We start from the raw sequence: 25,894 nt of genomic DNA on the forward strand, positions 1-25,894 counted from the left end.
TGAGGAAAGGCAAAACAATGTTCTAGATGGGGTTGGATGGCCTATCATGAGTTAACCAAACCTCAGCGGTGGCCCTGGGAGCCCAAACCTGTTCCTGATGTTTCCATGGGGAAATATGTCCAGACTCACAAACTTCTGGAAGTTGTAACTTCCAAAAGTTTTTATTTTGGAATACATCTTGTTCTAAGTTGGGGACATTCTGTATTTTATTTGGCCAGGAAAAGGCAGCTACCCAGCCTCAGAGGTTGTGGTCGAATGTTTGACAGTCACAGATGGTGGTGAGGGGAAAAGGCATTTATCACTCCTTGTGGCTCACAGAGGCCGACTACCAGAGGCTTGATGAGAAGTGTCCTCCCACACACAGGAGTTGGTTTTCCAAACCTCTTCCCCTCAGTTCTCTCCCTGAGAGGCAGAAACGGCCCTACCTCGTGGGGATTTAAGTACTGCTGCGTCCTGGCCCCGGGGGAGACCTGGACCCCAGAGCTGCCCGTGGACACTGGCGCAGGGAAATGCCCTCTACTAGCCCCAGAATGTGTGTTCTTCATGGGAACAGTCAGGTTTATACTCCTGAGAGCGTAGTTCAGTTGAAAGGGTTAGGATGCCACCACCAGGATTAACTCAGACTGTTTTAAAAAGAAGGAAAGGGAGAAGGGCAGAAACTCTGGGAGACATGAAGTCCCCTCTCCTTTATTTTAACTCTTCGGCGTGGACTGTCTCTCTTCTTGTTCCTTCCCCTCCTTCCCGACTCCCAGTACCCCTTCTGGTAGCTGTGGGCAGAAACTCAGCGAGCAGCACTTGTTCTATGCCCATCAGTGTGCTGGAATTGAGTGCACAGTATCTCACCCGGCCTCAGCTCTTTGTCTCCAGGAAAAATAATGGGCTGTCTGAGCTATCCCCTCCTGCCTGAGTGGTGCTGCTTCGTGGGTGCCTCAACTCCCACTTCCTGCAGACATGCGTTCTTCCATGAGTATAAGAGCTTCAAGTCACCACCCACACCCGCGCTGGTATCAGCCTGGGACACCTTCTAAGGAGCCCAGAGCCACATCTAAAAATATAGGACCAGCTCCCTCTGCTATAAAGCAAAGCTCTAAGATTCAGCCTGCAAGGACTTACTGAGCACCTATAGGTACCTCGTATGCATCACCCAGGATGCTATGGGCACACCTCTAAATCAGCCTCCTATTGGGGAGATAGTTCACAGGAAGAGAACCTTACAGTGAGTCACAGGGGATAGAAGTTAGGGGAACACAGGAGAGCAAAACATTCCAGGCAGTGGGACCAGCATGGACCAAAAAGCCCAAAGGAAAAAGAAAGTGTGGCCACCTAGGGCACGGCAAGTGGCTGGAGAAGGCTGAGGTCAGATGACAGATGGGACTGCTAAGAGCCAAGGCCAAAAACTGGCAGGACCCAGCACTGGCAGAGCCCACTGTTGGGTCTGAGATTATGTGGAGCAGCGTGGGGGGCTGGGATTGTTCATGGCATCTAGTAGGGGACAAAGGATGATTTCTTACAGAGACTCAGTAGCAACAAGGACTGGGCTTCCCAGCCTGACCAGGACCACCAAAGCCCCTCTGTACCCACTCAGTCATTAGCCCAGGCCCCAGAGCCCTCCTATGCTCTTACCATTCTCTCAGAGCGGGCACCAGGGGCTAAAGAGAGTTCCCTTTTTTCCTTACAGGAGGCCCACTTGGCCACAGAGTATGTTCAGCACATCCAACAGGCCCTGGACATCCTCTCTCAGGAGGTAGGAGAGGGGTTGCGTGTTCCTGGGTCCTGCCAGCCACCTCCCTGGGCTGCATCTAGGCAGGTTGTGTTCACTGAGATGCTCACTGAGCAGAGATCCGCCATGAGTGGGCACCTGGATGGTAGGGAGGGAGGTGGCTATCAAGTTCCTCTGCAGGGGAAATCTCACTTGGCCAGAGACAGGCTTGTGTGGCAGCAATGAGCTTGCCTTGGCACCAGTCAGCCCAGGTTTGCACCCAGCACTGTGGCTTCAGGCAAGTGACTGCTCTGTGTCTCAGCTTCTCAAACCTATGAAGCGGGGCCACTCAAGAAGATTCAGTGAGATAGTACAAGTCGCATCCACCCTCTGGGCCTCAGTTTCTTCATTGGTAAAATGGGGGGGTGGGAACTGGACTGCAGATGACCCCCAGGTTCCTCCCAGCAGTAGCCAGTGCCTTAACAAAGCCACCCTCCACTCCCTGCAGCTCCCAAGGGCTTTCGTCAACGTGGTGGAGGTCATGGAGCTGGCCAGCCTATACCAGGGCCAAGATGGGAAATGTGCCATGCTGCCAGCTCAGTAAGTGGACAGGTCGCTGTCCCAAGGCAAGGGCACCTGGGGTGAGGAGGGCTTGCAGGTGCCAGAGGAGACCAGTTGAGGCAGAGCCAGGCCAGCCTGCCAGAGGGCAGACGTGGCTCAGGGACTTGGACAACATCAGGAAGTACCTCTACATTTGTGAATGCCTACTGTATGCAAGACGCTTCATTTCTCTGGACCCGTTTGTTTTTCTGTAGAAGGAGACAGACCAAATGATCCTTAAGGCTCCCTGACATTGTCAGTGATTGCTAGGTCAAACCTCGGCATGTTGCTCCCTGTTGAGCAGCAGCATGGGGCCATGAGCTTTCAAGGGTGCTATATCCGGCCTCAACCGCTCTGCCATTTAGGAGCCGTGGAGCCTTGAACAAACCACATAACCTCTATGAGCCTCTGTGCTCCTCATCTGTAAAGTGGGGGAGATGACACCTTCCCTGCAAGGTAGATGTGAGGGCAAGAGGAGACAATGAAGATACCCGGCCCACCGAGAGCAGGGTCTTAGGAAATAGCTCTTATTCCATCCTTAATGGGACCGGTCCTTGACAGTTGGGCTTGGAGGCAAGGTGCTGATGGTCAAGACAGGAGCTCCTGTCGGGGGCTGGCATGTTCTGAGGGCAGAGGGCCTCCTAAAGTTTGAGTGATTATTGCTATGAGAGAGGAGGTTCTCCAGGGAGCTGAGGAGTCCTATACCTGGGCTCAAATGGATTTGCTGCAAAGGTGACCAGCTGGTTCCCATTCTCACAGGGAACAGCTCCTCCAGAGTCTGTCTGTATCGTGTTCCATGTTGTCAGGACTGGCCCTCCCCAGCTTTCCCACAGACTTCCCACACTGGAGCCCTGAGGGAGGGTCCTAAGCAGTAACAGGAAGAGCTGAGAGGCCCCAGGAACATGAGGAGTGATTCCAAACCCAGGGACAGAGAGAGCCATTGTGGCTGGTTTCCTAAACTCCAGTCTCCTGCCTACGCAGTCCTGCTCTGGAGAAATCCCAGGCTGGTTTCCTGAACTCCAGTCTCCTGCCCACCCAGTCCTGCTCTGGAGAAATCCCAGGGACCACAGCCTCGGGAAGGAGCAGTTAAGGAGGAAGGGGAATAGGCGTTCTGTCCACAAGAAGGTCCAGGCGCCAGGGCCAGCTCTCCCACTTTCTCTATGAACAAGCATCCTCTGGACCTCAGGGCTCCTGAGTTAGCATTCTGAACCTGGGTCTGAGAGTCTGTCAAAGGTGTATTGTGGAAATACTTGTGTGTCACCCCCTGCCCCAGGTAAGGCAGCACAGGCTGCAGGCCCGTGGGGTGGCAGCCTGCGCTGTGTGTCAGAACCAGCCTCACAGGAGGGCAGAGCCACGGTGCCCCAGGGAGCCTCAATACAAGACTCCCTGTCTCACAGGAACAACTGCACTTGCCTCAGACACTCTCAAAGCTCCCTGGAGAAGCAAGAACTGAAGAAAGTGAACTGGAACCTCCAAGTAAGCCCTGCAGCCCTTCTCTTACCAACCCAGCTGGGGGGCCCCCTGTACTCCCTGAGCAAGGACTCGGAAATCGAATGCTCAGCAGGATTTGGCCAAGAGCAAGCCACTCCCTAAAAGCAGATCACAGCCCCTGAAATACTTATCCCTGCAAATTGAACACCAAGGCCAGGGAAGGAATGAGAGACCCCAAAGTGGAAGCTGAGAGAATCCTCCTCCCAGCGGGCAGGCAGCAGGAGACTCCCAGAGTAGACTCCTTGTGATGGGGCCCATTTTCCCCATCCAGAACCATGTGTAATAATTACTACTCACTTCCTCCCCTCCCTTCATTCAAAACAAAAGGCTTAGGCCCGGCACAATGGCTCCCGCTTGGTGTCCCAGCTACTCAGGAGGCTGAGGTAGGAGGACAGCTTGAGCCCAGGAGTTGGAAGCTGCCAGTAGCTATGATCATGCCATTGTACTGCTGCCTAGGCAACAGAGTGAGACCCTATCTCGAAAAGAGAAAAAGGCTTAGCCCTGCCCTACTTACCTGTACCTCCAATTCTCCTCGCCCTCTCTCTACCCGCTTCCATCTCCTCACCTCCACTCCTGCTTGTGTCTCTGCCTCTATTGTTCCCTCTCAGGCTCAGGTAGCATTTCCATTCTGCAAACTGACCTGCCTTCATTCACAAGGCAAGTCTGCTTCCCTCCTCTGAGGAGCTTCCCCTGCCTGAACTTCACTCGCAGACATCTCCCCATATCACATTCAGTCTGTACTTGATGGGCCCTGAAAGCCCCAAATGGCCCTCATGTTTTCACATCTTGTCTCATGTTCCCAGATGGATGAGAAACTCCTTGAAGATAAGTACATCTAGTCTGTTCCTTTTATGTTCCATGCTTGGGTACTTAAATCCAGCCACCATGGACTCTCCTCCCCCAAAGTTCATGAGCATTTTGGGAGCTGGTGTTGAGATGCTCCCCATCTGACCTGCAGCCCCGTTTTCTAATTGACCTCTTCATGCAGTGAGCAGGGGAGGCCTTTGGCCCAGGCAATCTGGTCAGTGGCTCAGACCCAGCCTTGCAGGCAGAGGCTTTGGAATGGGACTGGGTGGAGCTGTGCGGATAGGGAGCTTCTCCCACCAGGAGCCGCTGGGTTCAACTCATCTCTGATCCTGAGAACCAGGATAGGGCCTTGAAATGCAGGTGCCCATGAATGGGTAGAGAATAAAAGCATGCATGCATCCCACTAGAGTAGTGTGTTAAAGTCACTGTCGTTTAGGGTGAGTTGACTCCTGTCACAACCAATCCAAGACAGCAGGACTGAACCCTGTCTGTGCAGCCTTGCCAGGAGGGTTGAGTAGCTTCTCTCTCCATCCCCAGAATGGCATCTCCAGTTTCTCCTACTGGCACCAATACACACAGCGTGAGGACTTCACAGTTGTGGTGCAGCCTTTCTTCCAAAACACACTCATTCCACTGAACGAGGTGAGCCGTGGGCATTTCAGGGAGGCTCGTGTACGGAGGCCTTATCGCAGACAATGGATGTACTTCTTTAAGTGGGCATTTTTTTTTAACCATCTCTCTCCAAGAGGGCTCCTGAGGGTGGCTTTTTCCACATTATAATCTCCTTTGTGTGGGGGATGGGCTGTGATTGGAACTCAGATGTAGTTGGAAAGGAAATCAACAGTGACTAAGCTCCCCAGGCCTGGCCCTGATATTTTCTGGATTGGGATACAATGGAAAGCTTCCTAAAAATGTTACTCTTTTCAACTATTAGGATAGGGGTGCTGCAAGAAAAGGGAGAGGCTATGGGTGGGTCCAATTCATGTCTGTTTAAAAAGAAAATTCTGGCCAAGTGTAATGGCTCATGCCTGTAATCTCAGCACTTTGGGAGGCCAAGGCGGGTGACTCACGAGATTAGGAGTTTGAGACCAGTCTGGCCAAAATGGTGAAACTCCGTCTCTACTAAAAATACAAAAAGTTAACTGGGTGTGGTGGTGGGCGCCTATAATCCCAGCTACTCAGGAGGTGGAGACAGAGGCTGTAGTGAGCTGAGATCGTGCCACTGCACTCCAGCCCGGCTCACAGTGCGAAACTCCGTCTCAAAAAAAAAAAAAAAAAAATTCCAAATTCTGGGAGTTTTTCCAACAGTATCTGAGCCAGTTGGCAGGAGAGTTGGAAGGATGAAAGGAGACATGCCCAGGGCACCTGCTGGGAGTGGGATTGGGGCTCAGGTAGCAGAGCCCTATTCCCAGGACGGTAACCTCCTTGCCTTTGGTTGCAGAGAGGGGACACTGACCTCACCTTCTTCTCCGAGGACTGTTTTCACTTCTCAGACCGTGGGCATGCCGAGATGGCCATTGCGCTCTGGAACAACATGGTGAGCAGCCGAGGGCCTGGTGGGCCTTGTCAAGGGGGAATCCAAGGATATTGACTCTCTGTCTCACAATGGCAAACCTACTGGAGACATGGCTCCTTTCTCCCCAAAGCCCAAAATGGCAGCACACCTTATTGGTCCTGATAGAATAATTCCAAAGGGAAAATACCCTATATTTATCCAACACCCTTTGAAAGTTACACACATACACACACACAACTTTATTCTTTGCTCCTTCAGCAATGCCCAGATACTGTGAGGGGATCCCTTTGTAATCAAATAGGTTGGCTGGATGAAAATACCGACTTCCACCTCTTACGGTGTGACTTTGGGCAAACGATCTCTCTGGCCACCTATATCAACATCTATAAAACTGAAAACAAGACAGGTCTCAGAAAACGCATTGAGATCATGTGTACATGACACCCAGCACAATAGTTGGCACTCAGCAAATGTCAGCACCATCAGCCTTCCAAGGACTCCGGGCTCAACTCATACCCAACTCATTTCTTTAAACATCGCAAAGTGGAGATCCACACAGCCTGTTTTCCCAGGCTGATACCTATTCCAGTCCTTTCTGATGGGGAGAAGGTACCTCATGAAATGAACATACAGACCAGGGGTCTCTCAGGGACACCTGGCTGGTGCTTCCACTCTTCCTTCTGTGGCTGGCCACCAACAACTGAACGGTGTCTGCACAGCACTTGGCCTGTCACCCCCAACAACTGAATCCTCTCGCACAGAGCAAATGAAATGCCTTCCCAACCCAATGGTTTCTTTTAATCCAGGCTCAGTGGGTAACACAATCACCACCCCAACCTGTATGTTCCTTCCTTTGTCCTATGACAACTAAACAAGCTACATTCCAGCTCCTTTTATCACAGTTTCAGGCCCAGAGTGTCTCTGCCAACCACTGCTGTGCAAACATTCTCACCCCTGTCAGCTCATCCAGTGTGTCCAGCATCTCACTCGGCTGACTCACAATATTGACTTTCTCCTTAGCTACACCATCTCTTCCTCTCTAGCAACCTCTTTTAAGAACAGCATGTAAACTGGCTTTATCCTTGGCCTAGTTAATGACAGACTCAGCTTACGTTGACTTACATTGTCCTGGGGTTTTCCTCCCGTGGACATCACATATCTGCCCACTCCAAGAACCTCTGTTGTACTCTTCCAGCCCAAGACTCTGGATTGCAACCAAAATATCTTTGAGTTTGCCCCACAATTTTTAAATCAGTTGATATGGTATAATTCCTGTTTCTTTTGTGGATTTTTGTTTTGAAGGCTAGTTGTCCTTCAGTGGCTGAATCATGTGACTTTATTCCTTTGTAAAAATCCTCCCAAAGAAAGGGTACCTATTCCCTGTTCCTTTTCCCCTGAGACCTCAAGGGAATCCACAGATTCCAAGAAGAGCCAAAGAGAGCTAAGCCCTTGGCCCTTCCTTCCCAGTTTTTTCATCAAGGGATGGCCTTCCTACCCAGGTGGAACTCCAAGTCTGCTTAAAGCTGGGACCCTTCAGGAATCTCCTGGGGCTGGACAGCCACAGTGATGGCTGGAACATGAAAAAGAGTCCATTGGTTTCTCTTCATGTGAATTAACAAAGTAGATCTGGCCAGGCACAGTGGCTCATGCCTGTAATCCCAGCAGTTTGGGAGGCTGAGGCAGGTGGATCACTTGAGCCCAGGAATTAGACACCAACCTGGGCAACACAGGGGAGATCCTATCTCTACCAAAAAAAAAAAAAAAAAAAAAAAATCAAAATATTAGCCAGGTGTGGTGGTACATGCCTGTAGTCCCAGCTGCTCAGAAGTCTGAGGTGAGAAGATCACTTGAGCATGGGAGGTCAAGGCTGCAGTGAGCCGAGATGGCACCACTGCACTCCAGCCTGGGTGACAGAGTGAGACCCTATCTCAGAAAACAAATAGAAAAGAAAAAATATATATGTAACTCTGGCCTGCTCTTCCAAAGCGGTTCAGTAGCTCTTCCCATTCACCCAGGTAAGAGGCCTTTATTTCATAAAGATAAGTGGGAGGGGTTTAGATATGAAAACAAAACGTAAACACTGCACTGGAGCTATTGTGGAAACAAAACAAGACTGTCCATGGTTCCCCAGACATTATTATCTCAGCCGTAGCCCGAACTTCAAAATAACAAAAACAAAGCTAAAGCCATCCAGGGGTTTCTTATCCTAGGCTCTATAATTTGGGGATATAATTATACAGTCTAATGTTTTCCTCCAAAGCCAATCTCAGACATAAAGCTGTAGCATCATGCCAACTTTTCAGATCGGCTTCTGGCTGGAATTTCACCCCTAGAGTAACAGAAAATAAATAATAGACCATTAGAGCTGTAACAGACTGAGAGGTCATCTAGCCAGGACATTCTGTAACTAAAGTATAGAGACATGAAGCAGTTTGCCCAACATAACACAGACTGTTCATGGTACAAGGGGGATGAGAGTCCAGGTTTTTCTAGTCCTTTCCTGGCGACCTGGGCACACCACCACCCTCCCTTCTGCTCCCAACCTGCTAAGCACATATATACCCGGTGAATTCATGTCTCACAATTAGAGTCCTATGACATAGTGTCTGCAGGCTTTGGCTGATGTTCCCAGGATTCCCTACTAGGAAACAAGAAGCACTTTAAACTATTTCACCTCCCGCCCCTCCTCTCACGTCCTTCTCCAGACCTTTGCAAAGGCAAAGCCAGAAGCACCAGCAGCACCAGGGGCTGTTTTCCTCTTCCTCCCTTCTTTTGTCTTCTTATCAAGAGTTTCTCTTTCCTGACGCCTAGTCCTCTACTGCTGCCTGCTCCCTCTTCTACAGAAATCCTGCTCTCAGCCAGTGTTTGAATCTCCCCAGGTGCTGGGTGACAGCTCCAGCGTCTTGACTGACATCCCTGTCTTCAGACTCACAGCCCTTAGAATAGCAACTCTTAGCTCCAGCTGCATATTAGAATGAGTCACGGACATGTGTGTATGTATGTATGTATGAATGAATGACAGAGTCTCACTCTGTTGCCCAGGTTGGAGAGCAATGGCGCGATCTCAGCTCACTGCAACCTCTGTCTCCTGGATTCAAGCGATTCTCCTGCCTCAGTCTCCCAAGTAGTTGGGATTACAGGTGCATGCCACTATGCCCAGCTAATTTTTGTATTTTTTTTTTTTTTTTTTTTTTTGAGATGGAGTCTCACTCTGTCACCCAGGCTGGAGTGCAGTGGCCGGATCTCAGCTCACTGCAAGCTCCGCCTCCCGGGTTTACGCCATTCTCCTGCCTCAGCCTCCCGAGTAGCTGGGACTACAGGCGCCCGCCACCACGCCCGGCTTTTTTTTTTTTTTTTTTTTTTTTTTGTATTTTTTTTTAGTAGAGACGGGGTTTCACTGTGTTAGCCAGGATGGTCTCGATCTCCTGACCTCGTGATCCGCCCGTCTCGGCCTCCCAAAGTGCTGGGATTACAGGCTTGAGCCACCGCGCCTGGCCGAATTTTTGTATTTTTAATAGAGACAAGGTTTTGCCATGTTGGCCAGGCTGGTCTTGAACTCCTGCCTTCACGAGATCCACCCGCCTCGGCCTCCCAAAGTGCTGGGATTACAGGTGTGAGCCACTGCGCCCGGTCATCCAGGGACTTTTAAAAACAATCAGTGCCTATAGCCACTTTGGAAAACTCTTTGGTCTATTTAATAACGCTGAACATATGTATTTCCTGTGATCCAACGGTTTCAGTCCTAGGTATATCCCCAAAAGAAAGGTATACATGTGTCCACCAAAAGATACACACAAGAATATTCACAGCAGCATTATTTATAAACAGCCCCAAACTAGAAACTCCCCAAATGTCCACTGACGGTAGGATGGATGAATGAACTGTGGCACATTCATACTGAGGAATACCATACAGGTCTGACCACATCTGTGACTTAAAAAAAAAAAAAAAACAAATCAAGCAGAGTGATGTGACACAGAGTGGTGGCTGGGAAGAGGGAGGCCTCACTGAAGAAATGACAGTTGAGCAAACTTAAACAACATACAATAATATCTATAAAGTTCAAAAGCAAGAAGCTTGGCATATGGGGCTAGAAGTCAGCATGATGGTGTAGAGACTCACTGGGGGATGAATGGTCCTGAAAGAAAGTGGAAAGGAGCTTCTGAGGACTGTAATAGTCTATTGCCTGACTGGATGCTGGTATGTTCATTTTATCAAAATTTATCTGTTGCTCACTTACCATTTGTACTAGTTTCTATGTGTATGTTAGCTTCAATTTAAAGTTTATTTGAGGCCAGGTGCGGTAGCTCACACCTGTAATCCCAGCACTTTGGGAGGCCGAGGTGGGCTGATCACCTGAGGTCAGGAGTTTGAGACCAACCTAGCCAACACAGTGAAACCCCATCTCTACTAAAAATACAAAATTAGCCAAGCATGGTGGCGCGTGCCTATAATTCCAGCTACTTGGGAGGCTGAGACAGGAAAATCACTTGAACCCAGGAGGCGGGGATTGCAGTGAGCCAAGATCACATCATTGCAACTCCATCCTGGGTGACAAGAGTAAAACTCTTCCTCAAATTTAAAAAAAAAAAAAAAAAAGTTTACTTGAAAAACAATATCAGTGCCTGACCGGGCTTATCCCCAGAGATTCTGACTTAATTGGTCTGGAGTGCGAGCTGGATTCAGTACTTTGTGAAAGCTCCTGAGATTATTTTAATGTGCAGGGTTTATGGACCACTGCCTTAGATCTGGTCCCTACAGCGAAATCAAGTAATCTGTATAAAAGAAAACCTGACCCAGTCACTCCCCTGCTCTCAAACTTCCAAAGCCTCCCACCTCTGAAGGAGGCAGTCTAGGCCCCATTGCACAGCACACTAGGCCTCTGGGACTTGGCCTGATTCACCTGATTAACCTCTCTGGCTACCCTTTCCACCAGCATCTGCCTCACATGTTGCAGGCTAGTGACTCCAGCAGCGTCCTGCACCGCCCGTGGTGTTCCGCACCTCTGCTCACTCTTGCTCTCCTCCTTCTCCTGGATTGCCCTTCCCCACTCCACCACTCAACTCAGGTGCCACTTTCTGCAGGAAGCCACCTCTGAATCTCCAGGACAGGCCAGTGGCCCACCTAGGTCCATTACACCCTGCCCAGTCCTGTCATTTGCTACGTGGTTGGTAGCCACAGTGCCTGGCTTAGGAAAGGTTGGTTCTAGGAAAAACAGTTTCATTCCCTGTGACCAGCTCCAAGCCTTCCCCTACCAAGCTTCTCCACTCAGATCTCTGTGACTTCAATTAATTCATCCATCCATCCATCCATCCAACAAGAATTTACTGAGCACTGCTGTGTGCTAGGTACTGCTCCAGGTACTGAGGACTCAGCAGTGAAAAAAGATGACTCCTGCTCTCATGGGACATACAGGATAGTAAGGAAAAGACAGATAATCAACAAGGTCATTTCTGACCACATCTGTGGCTTAAGAAAAACTCAAGCAGGGCGATGTGACACAGAGTAATGGTGGGGGAGAGGGAGGCCTCCCTGAAGAAGTGATGGTGGATTGAGAAGTGCGCGTCAAGAGGTTGCCAGGCAGAGGAAATAGGACCCACGTGGGCCTAGAGTCAAGAATGAGCTTGATGGCCGGGCGCGGTGGCTCAAGCCTGTAATCCCAGCACTTTGGGAGGCCGAGACGGGCGGATCACGAGGTCAGGAGATCGAGACCATCCTGGCTAACACAGTGAAACCCCGTCTCTACTAAAAAATACAAAAAATTAGCCGGGCGAGGTGGCGGGCGCCTGTAGTCCCAGCTACTCAGGAGGCTGAGACAGGAGAATGGCGTAAACCCGGGAAGCGGAGCTTGCAGTGAGCTGAGATCCGGCCACTGCACTCCAGCCTGGGCGACACAGCGAGACTCCGTCTCAAAAAAAAAAAAAAAAAAAGAATGAGCTTGAAGTGTCTGAGGAACTTAAAAGGCCAGTGTGTCCAGAGGAAAGTGAACAAGGTCAAAGAGTTGGGCAGGGGCCAACTCTTTGGATGCTTCTAAGCAGGAGGGTGATATGCTCTGGCTTACCCCCGGATCCGTGTACCCCTGGACTGGAAGAAAGCAAGGGTGGATCTGGAAAGACCACTAGGAGGCCACTGGTGATGGGTAAGAGAGGAAGGGGGCTGAGACTAGGGTCAGGGCAGAGGAGGAGAGAAGCGGTGAGGTTTAGGATGTGTCGTGGACTGGCAGATGGATGATGGGGAAGAGGAACAAGGATGACTTTTTGGTTTGGGGTCTAAGAAACTGGGTAGATGGTTGAGCAGGTAGAGAAAAATCAGCTTGGGAGGAAACAAATCAAGACTTCTGTTTTGGACATGGTGTGAACTGCCTTCCAGACATCCACATGGAGGTATCGGGGTACAGAAGTCTGGAGCTCACAGAGGAAGTCAAGGCTGGAGATAGGAAAAAAAAAGTGGGGTTATTAGCATAGAGGGCCAACATGGTGAAACCCTGTCTCTACTGAAAACACAAAAATTAGCCAGGCATGGTCACGTGCACCTGTAATCCCAGCTACTTAGGGAGGTTGAGGCAGGAGAATCACTTGAACCCAGAGGTGGAGGTTACAGTAAGCTGATATTGTGCCATTGCACTCCAGCCTGGGTAAGACTCCATCGAAAGAAAAAAAAAAGCAACCACTACAGGATCAACTAAGAGCTCCTAGAGAAAGAATAGGTAGAAAAGAGTATAAGGTAGAAAAGAGTGTAAGTACCTAGCCCTGGGCATTCATTCCAGCTTTCAACTCCAGTGAGAGAAGAGAAGGAGAGTGTGGAGGTAGAAAGGAAATGAGAAACAATGCTGTGTCCAGAGAGCCAAGAGAAGTCAGTGTTTTGAGAGAGAGAGAGAGAGAGAGCTGTCAACTTTGATGAATGCTCCTGAGAAGCCAAGCAAGATGAACACACACACACAAAAGCTTTGGCTCTGCCTATATGGAGATCATTGGTGGCCAGGGCCAGAGCTTCCATCCAGCAATGGAGACTGCAGACTGGCTGGAGTGAGCAGCAGAGAGAAGGAGAGATTAGGAAGTGCTGCCAGCACCTATAGAAAACTCTTTCAGAAAGTTATGAGAAGTAACAGCCAAGGTCACTGGAGAGGATGTGGATCAAAGAGAGGGCAGGTGAAGGAGGGGAGATGTCGGAGCAGGTTGTGTACTATTGAGAAGGAACCAGTAGAAAGGGAGAAACTGACACATTCATCAGACCCTTGTAATCATGATCATCTTCTGTGTGAATTAGTTCCTGGGTTCCTGGAATAGCATCGGGAATCAGCCACCCTGATCTTTAGCGTTTATTCTGTCACTGTTACGATAGGCTTGAGTTTACGATAGGCTTGAGTTTCCTCAGCTCTTAAGAAAGTGAAAATAATACTACCTTATGTATGTAAGCCACCCCAATCACACATGCTTTCATGCCATTTTCTCGTTTGATGCTCACAACAAACCAAGGTGTCAGGACAGGATGTCATGCCTGTCCCTAACCTCAGAGAAGTAGCCTTCCCAGCACTGCACAGCCCGTTACCAGCAGAGCCTGGATCCCAGCCCATTGTGCTCAGTCTAGTCACCCTGGCATCTCTCCCAGGAACAGAACTGCCCTCCCTCCTCCAATTGTGTTACTAAGGAACAGGTGTAAAAGACTTTCAGACAACAGAAAGTGAGATCATGGGCCAGGTGTGGTCATGAGCTCAGATAGTGAACTTTCACTTCCCTCCTTGGCAATACCCTGTGATCAGGAGCAGGCAGATTACACGAAGAGTGGAAGCTAGATGTTCCAGAGAGACTCTGAATAGGGGCTCATTCTTCTCAGTGCTGGCCACGTGTTGGGTCTGGCTACTGGCTAAAAGATGCTGGGGAGAGGGATACAGCAGCTCCTAGCTCATCCTCAGAGGTTCCTGGGATCAAAGGTATTTATACCCAGGAATATTTCAAATAAATATTTTCATCTATGTGGAAAACAAGTCAAGTGCAGTAATGATGTCATCGTAACCAATATGTTTTCAAAGTTTCCTGAAATTGACTAGCCCCATGCACTTCGAGAAGTTGGTAAGTAGGATTGTCATCATTTTATAAAATTGAGAACACGGTATCTTACAATCACAGCCACTCACAAAGGAAGCCAGAGATGGTCCCAACCCTTCCAAAGACTCCCTGTGGACTCAGGACCAGTGGTCTCTCCTGGGCTTTGCTGTACCTGCCAAATCCAGGGGCACAGACTCAGGGTCCTGCCCTGCCGACAGATGCTGCCTAGTCCCTCTGTGCTTCATAAGTCAGCTCCCGCTCAGCCCCAGGCTACTGGGTCCCTGCTGTGGGCCAAAAACTAGCCACTTTGCTGTTTTCTACCCCCCACCCCCCTTCCCGAGGGAGGGGCTCTGGTGTGAGACACCCCCTCAGAGAGGAAACTGTCTCCCAGCTTTGGAGAGAATCAAGGTGTCCTTTCTCTCTCTCCAGCTGGAACCAGTGGGCCGCAAGACTACCTCCAACAACTTCACCCACAGCCGAGCCAAACTCAAGTGCCCCTCTCCTGTGAGTAAACAGCCCGCCCACCCCAGGTGGAACAGAGATGCCGGGGTGGGGGTTGTCCTGTCCCCTAGAAGCACAAAGGAGTCCCCTGGGAGGCTCCCTCAAATGCAGCTTCACTCACTGCCATCTTCTCAAATCCCACCTATCCCCACTGCCATGGAAACTTCTCAGGTGTGGGCAGCCATGGAGTGAGGGGAGAGGACATTCAACAGCTCCAGCCGAAGTGAGGACAGTCAGGGAGGCAGATGAGCACTGGCGGGTATCTGGGGTCACCCATTCCTTCTGAAAGCTCCGATGCATCCTCAGTCTTAAAAGTGCATCAAGGCCAGGCATGGTAGCTCAGACCTGTGATCCCAGCACTTTGGGAGGCCGAGGTGGGCAGATCACCTGAGGTCTGGAGTGTAAGACCAGCCTGGCCAATATAGTTAAACCCCATCTCTACTAAAAATACACAAGTTAGCCGGGCATGGTGGCGGGCGCCTGTAGTCCCAGCTACTCGAGAGGCTGAGGCAGGAGAATCACTTGAACCCGGGAGGCCGAGTTTGCAGTGAGCTGAGATCATGCCACTGCACTCCAGACTAACTGATTCAAAAATAAAAGTGCATCAAGCAGCTCTCCCATGCCAGGCAGTATACTAGGATCTGGGGATCGGGAGGCAAAGATAAAAAAGACTCAGTGTCTGTTCCTGGAGCCCGCAATGGTCTTCCTCCCTCACCACACCCACCGCCCTCGCCTGGCCCACCTTCAAAGCCTGTGACTTGTCTCCCCAACTCTCCTCCCCCCTTATTCATTCACCCTACACTTGCTGCCAGACACAGATAGACCTTCCTGGAAATAACTTGCCCCATCAAGGCTGCTTGAAATCCTTGCCTGATCCCTACTGCCCATTGACCAGAGTCTGGAGGGAAGGTCACCTCCCTCCATTATACACATGCTACACTCCTGGCTAGTGGATCCATCTCCCAGGATGAGAGTGCCCATGTTCAGGACTTTCCTTCTGCCATCTGCTCCTGGAGGTTCATCCTCCATCTGCCTATGAGAACATCTGCCTCCCTCCAGACCCAGATGTTGCCTTCACTAAGCTACAGTTTCACCTTCTCTTACCTACCATTTCTGTCTCCAGACATTCACCCGTATGGGTCTCCTTTTCTATTTGTACCTCTCATAAGACACTGACCCAGTCTCCTTTATGATGTGATTGTTTCTGCACCTCTCACCTTCCTCCTGGGCTGCAAGAAAAGATATCACATCTTAACCCTCTGGTCTCATCACAGCTCCCAGCATGGGGGCTCCACACAGCAGGCATGCAATTCACATTCACTGAGAGAAAGGAGAGTGGAGAGGGGCATAGGAAGGCAGGAATGCACACTGTCTGCCCACATGCCTCCCCTCCCAGCCCTTCTGATTTGGGAATCTTTCATCTACTACAAAACCAACTGTCCTTCCATGCTGCCCTTCCCTGATTTCTGGGTACTCCTGGGATGGGAGAATGGGGACAGTTGTGACCAAGAAGAAGTAGAGGCAGGAGTTCTACAGGCTCCCCAGGGCTCTCTGCCACTGGTCACCTATCAGTTCCCAATCTTTCAAAATCAGGTTTGACAGCAAAGGAAATGCTGGTGAGAAACCAAAAGAAGGTTCTAACTGTGTGTTGACCTCTTTAGAGGCCTATCCTGCTAAAGAGGGTTTGGGCACAGTGTAAATGAGGGAGCTCTACAAAAGGGAAGTGCTGTGAAAATGTGCAGGGTTATCACAGCATCTCAGGGATGGGGACTAGGCAAGTCTTGGCTTGGTGATGGATGGTTCACTGAGGTCCTTTCCGCTGCTCCCCCCTCCCCCCCACAGGAGAGCCCTTACCTCTACACCCTGCGGAATAGCCGGCTGCTCCCAGACCAGGCTGAAGAAGCCCCCAATGTGCTCTACTGGGCCGTGCCAGTGGCGGCGGGAGTCGGCCTTGTGGTCGGCGTCATCGGGGCAGTGGTCTGGAGGTGCAGAAGAGGTGGCCGGAGGGAAGATCCTCCAATGAGCCTGCGCACTGTGGCCCTCTAGGCCCAGGGGTGGGTCCTCCCTAGCCACTCTCCTCACTGCCCTCCGCCCCAGCCACTCCCAGCCACCAGGACATGCTTCAACACCTGGTGCTATCCCAGGGGATAGTCACAACTTCTCGAGGCCTGGGCTTCTTCCAGGCCTATGCTTCTGGAAGGGGTACATTTAAATAAAGTTCAAAGCTGTTTTATTCCTGGGTTTGCCTGTGTGAAGCACTTGCCTGTTATCTCTTGTGCAGCCCAGGTGTGGGAACTGCCGCCTTTTGTGGCCTGCCTCCGGCAGGGCTGCCCAAGCCACGGCCAGTCAGAGCCCAAACTGCCTGCCACCACAAGCATATCCTCAAGTCACCAAACTCACTATTTCAAAGGCAGAAAAAACACTGGTCACCAGGTGGTGGCTGGAATTTTGGAGCTGGCTGGCCGCCATTCAGTCCAATCCAACACATACTTATTAAGCAACTGTTTTGTGTCCAGGACAATGCGGAGCACTGAGGTGCCTCCTAGGCTGTGCATGTCACAGCCTGGCCGAGAAGTCAAACTCCTTCAGTAACCAAGAAGCCATGTAATGATGTGTAACTACTAGGGCATCAGTAGGTAAATGTGTCTCTTTGTTTTAAAGAATAGAAAGGGTTCTTCGGGGACAGTTTCTTGGAAGAGAGCAACTTTCACGTCATTTTGAGAAAAAGGAAAAAAAAATGATTGAGACACAAATACCTCCTATATCCTCAACCTGATTTTCTCAAGGTGCTAAATTTAGGGAAAAAATCCTATTTCTATATGACCAGGTTTCTGAGAGAAAGCTAGAGAGAGTCTGGAAATATAGGCTGCATTCACTGAGCCCCTGCTAGGGGCAAGGCCCCGCGCTGGAGGCCTTCCACAGATGGTGTCTTTTATTCTGCACAAAAGCCCAGGGAGCGGGTAAAGGGAAAAGCTTTGAAAATAGAAGTGATGGTTGCGCAACATTGTGAATGCACTAAAGGCCACGAATTGTTCCATTTAAAATGATTAATTGTGTATCATGTGAATTTCACTTCAATATAAAAGAATCCAGGGAGGTAGACATCATCTGCAGTTTAAACCTCTCTCTGATCCTGAAGTCCGGGATGACAAAGAGCCTGAGTCAGAATCCCGGATGCAACACTGAAATGTTGTGCCCTGAAGCTGCCTTCGCCAACCTGAGCCCAGTTTCTCAGACTCCGCATCTGTAAAAATTGGAATAAGAGTACACATTTTGCTTATCTCACAGCACTGCTGAAAAGTAAGGAACTGTGTGTAAACCTCTAACTCTAAAATGCTGCACAAATGAAAATGGCCTTTTTCCTCTGTGAAGAGTTGGGATAAGACCCAGACTGTTGGGGAAGATGTGAGACCTAGAGATGAGTTTGGCGAAATGGGGTCATAACATATGGGTGGAGACTGCCCGCCTTCCTCTCAGAGAGGTTCATCATCTTATCTCTTTCTGGCACAACAGAGAACCTGGAGGACCTACACCCAGTTCCATGTTCTTCTGGGCTTCAGTGTCTGTCTGTATACAATGGGAACAGCATGCATTCCCCTACTTTTTCCTATAGACTGGAAAACGTGGTGACTGAGTCACACATCCCAGCTTATGCTCTTGGCTTAAGACAGTGTCACAACAAAAGTAACCCTTAGGCTCCTGGTTTGAGACAGTGTAACGACAAAGGTAACCCTTCTGCTCCTAGTTTGAGACAATGTAACGACAAAGGTAACCCTTACACTCCTGGCTTGAGACAGTGTAACGACAAAGGTAACATAGGAAGTCTAGGGGTTCGCTTCACGGCCCTTCCGCTCTCCTACCCCTTTTCTTTCCTGCAAGTTTCTATTCTTCCAGCAGTTCCTACTTCAAAGCAGCAAGGATTCATAACCACAGGCGCCCCTCATTTGGGTGTGGGGAGGGGAGGGTGTTGGAACTCACACTGCCAGAGTAATCCAGACTAAAACATCAACAAATGGTCCCAGCTGGTTCACCAGAGAACACTTGGCAAAACAAAGAAATCCTTTCTGGAGCGACACAGACACAGCTACAAACCAGGCACCAAATTCCCAGCAAGTACGTGCTAAGAAGCCAAAAATTAAAAATATGTGAGAAGCACCCACTTGAAACGGGTGGTATTACATACATACACTGGCTATGCGCCCTGTTGTTTTTCTGTAGGAAAATGTCAGTCTAGCTAGGATGGCACCCACAGCCACGCCATGAGCAAAGCCACCAAATCCTGAGGGAGCCATAGTCCATGGCACTCCCCATAGAGGCTTCTGAATTCAGAAAAGAAAGATTCGTGTGGCTTAAACCTGGTCCACGCCTTCCTAAAGGACATGGAACTTTGAGCTCTGAAAAGACGGAGAATGGTTACCAAAAGGACTGGTGTTGTCCAGACTGGGATAACTCTGTGTAGGTGGAGAGATGAGCATAGTGAATATGGGGGACCAGGAGGCGGCCAGGAAAAATAAAGATGGATGAGCTGGATATGGGTTAGAGGATGTGATGGAAAGGATGAGGAGTTGATAGCGATTACGTTGTTGTGATGGTTGTGACATCAGGCTACACTTGACTAGGGAATATAAATGTTAGTGAGAAAAGGTTTGTACAAAGAAAATGCTAATAAAAGTTGACATAAAGTGCTTATGCTGTGGTGGGCACCGTAGTGCACAATAATGAAACTTCACACATCCCTATTACCATTCCCTTTCTACAGAGAAGGAAACCAAGACTCAGGGAAGAAGTAACTGGCCCAGAGTTACACTTTCATTACATAATGCGCCATTCGTCCAAATGAATACTGGAGCCCAGAGTAGGGTGGTAACCCAGAAAAATAAAACCACCACCAGTTCCAGCAGTGAATTGGGCCAAATTGCAAATAAATGTGGTATAAAATAAAGACCTAGAATGTCATGATGGCACCATTGTTCCTCTGCTTCCAACTGGTCTGAAAAACTCAGCTATCTCTAGTTAATCATCTATGATTTTTTTTTTTTTTTTTTTTTTTTTTTTTTTTTTTTTTTTTTTTTTGAGATGGAGTCTGGCTCTGTGCCCCAGGCTGGAGTGCAGTGGTACGATCTCGGCTCACTGCAACCTCTGCCTCCCAGGTTGAAGCGATTCTCCTGCCTCAGCCTCCTGAGTAGCTGGGATTACAGGCATGCGCCACCTTGCCCAGCTAATTTTTGTATTTTTAGTAGATACATCGTTTGGCCATGTTGGTCAGGCTAGTCTCAAACTCCTGACCTCAGGTGATCCACCCACCTTGGCCTCCCAAAGTGCTAGCATGACAGGGGTGAGCCACCGTGCCCAGCCAATAATCTATGATTTAAAACATTATGGGGACTAAGATTTCTTTTGCTAGTGTATGTGTGACATTATAGCACAAGCTTGTCCAACCCACAGCCCACATGCGGCCCAGGATGGCTTTGAATGCCACCCAACACAAATTTGTGAACTTTCTTAAAACATGTCGAGATTTGGCCGGGCGCGGTGGCTCAAGCCTGTAATCCCAGCACTTTGGGAGGCCGAGACGGGCGGATCACGAGGTCAGGAGATCGAGACCATCCTGGCTAACACGGTGAAACCCCGTCTCTACTAAAAAATACAAAAAACCTAGCCGGGCGAGGTGGTGGGCGCCTATAGTCCCAGCTACTCCGGAGGCTGAGGCAGGAGAATAGCATGAACCCGGGAGGCGGAGCTTGCAGTGAGCTGAGATCTGGCCACTGCATTCCAGCCTGGGCGACAGAGCGAGACTCCGTCTCAAAAAAAAAAAAAGTCGAGATTTGTGTGTGCGTGTTTTTCTTTTTTAGCTCATCACCTATCTTAAGTGTTAGTGTATTTTATGTGTGGCCCAAGACAATTCTTCTTCTTCCAATGTGGCCCAGAGAAGCCAAAAGATTGAATACCTTTGTTCTAGCAGCTAATAAATCATTTAGTTAGAAAAAGCAATCCCTGTGAGAATCAAATGTAACAACTAGCAAGATTAGACTTGCACATTTTACATAACAGCAACATTGAAGAAAAGACTATGTTTGGAAAGATAAAGACAAAAGGAATTTAAAACATGAGGCAAGAACACCATGTTATTTTTTTTAAAATAAAGGCAGATTTGTGAAAGAACTAAGTCCAGATAAAACTTCCAGAAATGAAATACATTGTTATTAGAGAGAAATAAACTTGAGTAAATGTGTTCAAATAACAGGCTGGGCCCTTAGTGAACCAACATTTGTGTGTTCATTGTATACCAGGTACTGTTTTTAAGCAGTAAGTCTGTATTTTTTATTAATTCTCACAATAGCCCCTTGAAGTGGGTGCTATCATAATCCTTACAGAGAAAATGAAGCATGTTCTGTATCTTTTCAGTCTTTTTGTAAGAATTAAATGAGATAAAAACAATACTCAAAAAATAGGTATTCAATAATTAGCGCTCTCTCTTTTCTGTATCAGTATTAATTCCAATACAATATGATTCAGGGGCTTTGTAAAATAATCACAATAATTAAAATATACCTGGCACCTTACAGTTAACAAAACATTTTAATATGTTCTTATTTGATCCATACCACAAACTTGTAAGGTGAGCAAAGTACAGTACAGCAGTGCCTCCCCTTATTAGTGGGTGATACATTCTTCTCCCCCCCCCCCCCCCCGGGAGACAGAGTCTTGCTTTGTTGCCCAGGCTGGAGTGCAGTGGCACAATCTCAGCTCACTGTCGTCTCCACCGCCCAGGCTCAAGCGATCCACCTACTTCATCTTCCCAAGGAGCTGAGATTACAGGCGCACACCACCATGCCTAGCTAATGTTTTTATTTTTTGTAGAGACAGGGCTTCAACATGTTGCCCAAGCTGGTTTTGAACTCCTAAGTTCAGGTAAGCCACCAGCCTCGGCATCCCAAAGTGCTGGGATTATAGGTGTAACAGGCCACCATGGCTGGCCTATTAGGGGATACATTCTAAGAACCCCGTGGCTCACTGGATGCCTGAAACCATGGATAGTGCTGAACTATATATATACAATGTTTTTTCCTATACATACACACCTATAAGGTTTAATTTGTAACTTGAGATGAACAACAATAAAAGAATTATGATACACCATAAAAATTATGTGAACGTGGTCTCTCTTGCCTACTCACCCTTCCTGTGTTGATGTTGATGTGAGATGGTACCATGACTACAGGATGAGATGAAGTGAGGGGAATGGGGTTAGGCTACTATTGACTTTCTGACCTTGAGGAACTGAAACCACAGAAACTAAATCGTAGATAAGGAGGGGTGACTATATCATTAAGAAAATGTATCTCAAACTTAGAAATAAGTGACCACATGTCCTGTCAATGTTATTTAACAATATTCTAAGAAATATTTAGTTATCTAGACTGTACCTGTGTTTGACTTTGCCATTTATGACTATTTAATTAGAGCCTGAACACTATGAAGTTACGTTGACTTGTGGATTTCTGACCGGCAAAAAAAGATAACCTCAGGGTTATGGTTTTATGCCTCTATAGCACATTAACCAGTTTTGTATCTATTAGCAAAAGCATTTTCGCTTGCCAGGGTTTAGCAAAAGCATGACACTCCATTGCTCCACTACCACCACTCCCATCTTCGTGCAATGCTCAGAAGACACCGCATAAGTCACTCTAAGCTCGATCCACTATTCTGGCAACTGGCACTGTGTCATAGCAAGGGCCTGTCTGCCATCTTGGAGGGCCTAGAGTCTACTACTATTGGACCCTGGCTACGTCGTCCAGCAAGAAGTATGCTGCTGTCAGAACAATTTCAAACAGTGCTCAGGGGAGTAGACGCAGAAAAGAAAGTGAGGAGGATGAAAAGGAGAGGAAATTAAGGAATCCCCTATATATTCCAGCGTTTCAGTCATTTGAATTTTATTTTTTATGGTCAATTAAGATCTGAAATACAATCAACCTCAATGACTGAAGAATCCGCACTCCTCAGGGAGTAGGGGATAAGATGGGAGAAAAATGATTCTAATCCTGAGTAATTAGGAATGACCCTATTTCTTCAACTGTAACAAAATGGGATCATGCCTCCCCAAAAGGCTGTCTGTGGATGAAATGAGAAAGTGTGTGAAAGGGTCTGGCATAGAGCAGGTGCTTGATAAGTGAAGCTGTAGTTATTCTTATTCCCCGTGTGCAAGCCCGGGCTGGAAGTGTGTCCATTAGACCTGCCAACCTGCACCCCCTCCCCACCATGCTCCACCACACATCACCCACCCGGGTTCTCCAGACACTTTCATCCAAAGCCTGGAAGAAAAGTATTAACCTTATGCTCCTGCCTACAGGGAGGTCCCTCTGTTAGGTGGAACAACTAAGCCTGCAACTCTGGGTCCCACACTGCATGATGGGCACAGCACCCACACAGCCTGCCTCTGACTGCTCTTTCGAGCATTGTTAAAATTCTATTCTGAGTTGTCTGTCTTCACTAATGTACCAAAAAGTCAATGAAAGCACCTGACAGTACAGCCTCCATGTGCTAGCGTCTTGGGTGGGCCCTAAACTTCAGAACATCTCAGCATCCAGGAATAAAAGAAGGGCAGGCTCCTAACCCCCTCAAACCCCAAATCACCGTGGGAGGCAAATGCCTTCTCTGCCACTTCTGCCAGGGGACTTTGTAACACAATTATTCAGTCTGGTCTGAGGTTAAATTCATTTCTAGACTTGATTTCAAATGTGGCAGTGGGCCTGAGGTCTGCTACCAGCTGGAGCAAGTCCCCCAAGCCAGCCCCTGTCAGGAATACCCCATCCTGACCCAGACCTAGAACTGGTGGTGGAATTTGTGGGGTCTAGTGCAAAGTTAAAATATAGGGCCCCTTGTTGAAAAATGATGAATTTTAAGACAGCAACAGCAGAGCATTAAACCAAGCAGGAGGCCCTTCTGAAGGTGCTGCGGGACTGATTGTGGCGAGACCAGCATTCTGCAATGGGGTCGCGTGCAGACCAGAGATAAAAGATACCAAATGCATGGAGAGCTCCCGTGACTGGTTAATAGGGTGATAGACCCGTGATCCATCGAGATGTCTTATTTAAGGGGAATGTGTGTGACTCATGGGTCACACACCCACGACGCTGGCCCTGCCTGAACCATTTGATTCTCTGTGCTCTTCAAAAGCGGGAGTGACAGGCCATGACAGCACCTCTGTCCTCTCTCTGTGGGCAGAAAAAGGGAGGAGGCCAAGAGATCTCAACCAGCTAGAGAGGAAGGTGGAATGGCCCCATGGCAATGCCTGCAGGGCAACTTGGTTTTTTCCACTTGCCGGGAAAACTGCTCAGAGCACGTCTCCTGTGACCACAGGATGGATGATAACGTCATTATATATGGAGGCTCAATGACGACCTTTCTTTTCCGGTTCTAATTCTGCAACTCATTTTACACAGCAGGGCACATGATCAGGATCTCTTTGGGTCTGAAATCCCCGAGGGAGACAAACACAGTTTCCCAAATTGTCCCCAGGGCAGCCTTCCTTCCAGAAGGCACCACAGGTGCCTGTGAAATCAACCCCACTGGCATCCTAAGGCTGACTTCTACCTCACCAGGCTGGTGTGAGAATTTGGGGTGGTCCTGGGTGTAGAGGCCAGAGTACTGCCTGGCTCATCATCAGCCCTCAGTAAGTTTAGATATTAGCGTTAGTCATAAATGCCTCTTCTGTTTTCATATTTTTTATTGCTTTTGTTGTTTTGTCAAATGATTTATTCAGTATTTCCCCCACCCCAAATGGATATTTATGTTGTTCCTATGCCAGGAATACCTTTTCCCCTATACACCTCCATTCCTTCAGTCACTCACTCAGCCAACATGGCTGAGCCTCCTGATGTGTCCTGTGCAGGCCATGAGGAAACCTGGATGACTGCCTGCAAGGTTTCACAGTCTGTGCAGGGATCACCACTTTGACAATGTATCTGTACCCACAAAAAATGGTAGCACATGCACATCAATATAGAGATTTATTTACAAGTTTTAGACACAGTTGTCCCTCCATATCCATGGGGATTCATTCTAGGATCCTCTGACGGTACCAAAATTCATAGCTGCTCAAGTCCCCGATATAAAATAGCATAGTATTTGCGTATAACCTATGCACATCGTCCTGTATACTTTTTTTTCTTTTTTCTTTTTTTTTTTTTTTTTTTTTTTTTTTTTTTTTTTTTTTTTTTTTTTTTGAGACGGAGTCTCGCTCTGTCGCCTGGGCTGGAGTGCAGTGGCCGGATCTCAGCTCACTGCAAGCTCCGCCTCCCGGGTTTACGCCATTCTCCTGCCTCAGCCTCCCGAGTAGCTGGGACTACAGGCGCCCGCCACCTCGCCCGGCTAGTTTTTTGTATTTTTTAGTAGAGACGGGGTTTCACCGTGTTAGCCAGGATGGTCTCGATCTCCTGACCTCGTGATCCGCCCATCTCGGCCTCCCAAAGTGCTGGGATTACAGGCTTGAGCCACCGCGCCCGGCCCTTTTTTCTTTTTTGAGATGGAGTCTTCACTCTTATTGCCTAGGCTAGAGTGCAGTGGCACAACCTCAGCTCCTGGGTTCAACCAATTCTCCTGCCTCAGCCTCCTGAGTAGCTGGGATTACTGGGATTACAGGCACACACCACCACACCTGGCTAATTATTGTAGTTTTAGTAGAGACAGGGTTTAAACATGTTGTCCAGGCTGGTCTCAAACTCCTGACCTCAAGTGATCCACCTGCCTCAGCCTCCCAAAGTGCTGGGATTACAGGTATGCCTGTATACCTTAAATCACTTCTAGATTACTTATAATACCTAATACAATGTGTTATATAAATGTTGTTATACTGTATTGTTTAGAAAATAATGGCAAGGAAAAAGCCTCTTCATGTTCAGTACAGACACAATTTCTTTTCCAAATATTTTCAATTCAAGACTGATTGAATCTACAGATGCAGAACCCATAGATATGGAGGGTCCACAGTATGCAGGTATTACTATATACACATGTAATTTACATACTATATAAATCACAAAACAATCACCAAATAAAAATTTTAAAGAACAAGATTAAGATGAAGTAAGCATTTTGCTTTTGCTAAAATAGTAATATGTTAAGGCCAAGTATTTTGAGTGAATGTTTCACTATTTTTAAAATCTTGATTTAAAACATCATTAGTTTTACTTGTAAGGTTCCTTACAAAGATGGGTAACTCGAAATGGAAGATGC

At 48.4% G+C, this 25,894-nt stretch overlaps 1 protein-coding gene across 1 annotated transcript in view; it reads left to right on the forward strand.

The window, feature by feature from the left end:
• The window catches only part of LOC104668467 (phospholipase B1, membrane-associated), a 101,583-nt gene extending 84,691 nt beyond the window's left edge, over positions 1 to 16,892 (forward strand). Inside the window, exons 38-44 of the mRNA XM_030920499.1 lie at positions 1,679 to 1,744; positions 2,208 to 2,299; positions 3,697 to 3,775; positions 5,135 to 5,239; positions 6,039 to 6,134; positions 14,588 to 14,662; positions 16,502 to 16,892. Coding sequence (XP_030776359.1) covers positions 1,679 to 1,744; positions 2,208 to 2,299; positions 3,697 to 3,775; positions 5,135 to 5,239; positions 6,039 to 6,134; positions 14,588 to 14,662; positions 16,502 to 16,705 — 717 coding nt within the window. The 3' untranslated portion in view covers positions 16,706 to 16,892. The remainder of the gene's footprint in view (positions 1 to 1,678; positions 1,745 to 2,207; positions 2,300 to 3,696; positions 3,776 to 5,134; positions 5,240 to 6,038; positions 6,135 to 14,587; positions 14,663 to 16,501) is intronic.
• Positions 16,893 to 25,894: the final 9,002 nt, after the last annotated feature.

Source organism: Rhinopithecus roxellana, chromosome 17 (assembly GCF_007565055.1).
Source record: "Rhinopithecus roxellana isolate Shanxi Qingling chromosome 17, ASM756505v1, whole genome shotgun sequence".
Classification (NCBI taxonomy): Eukaryota; Metazoa; Chordata; class Mammalia; order Primates; family Cercopithecidae; genus Rhinopithecus; species Rhinopithecus roxellana.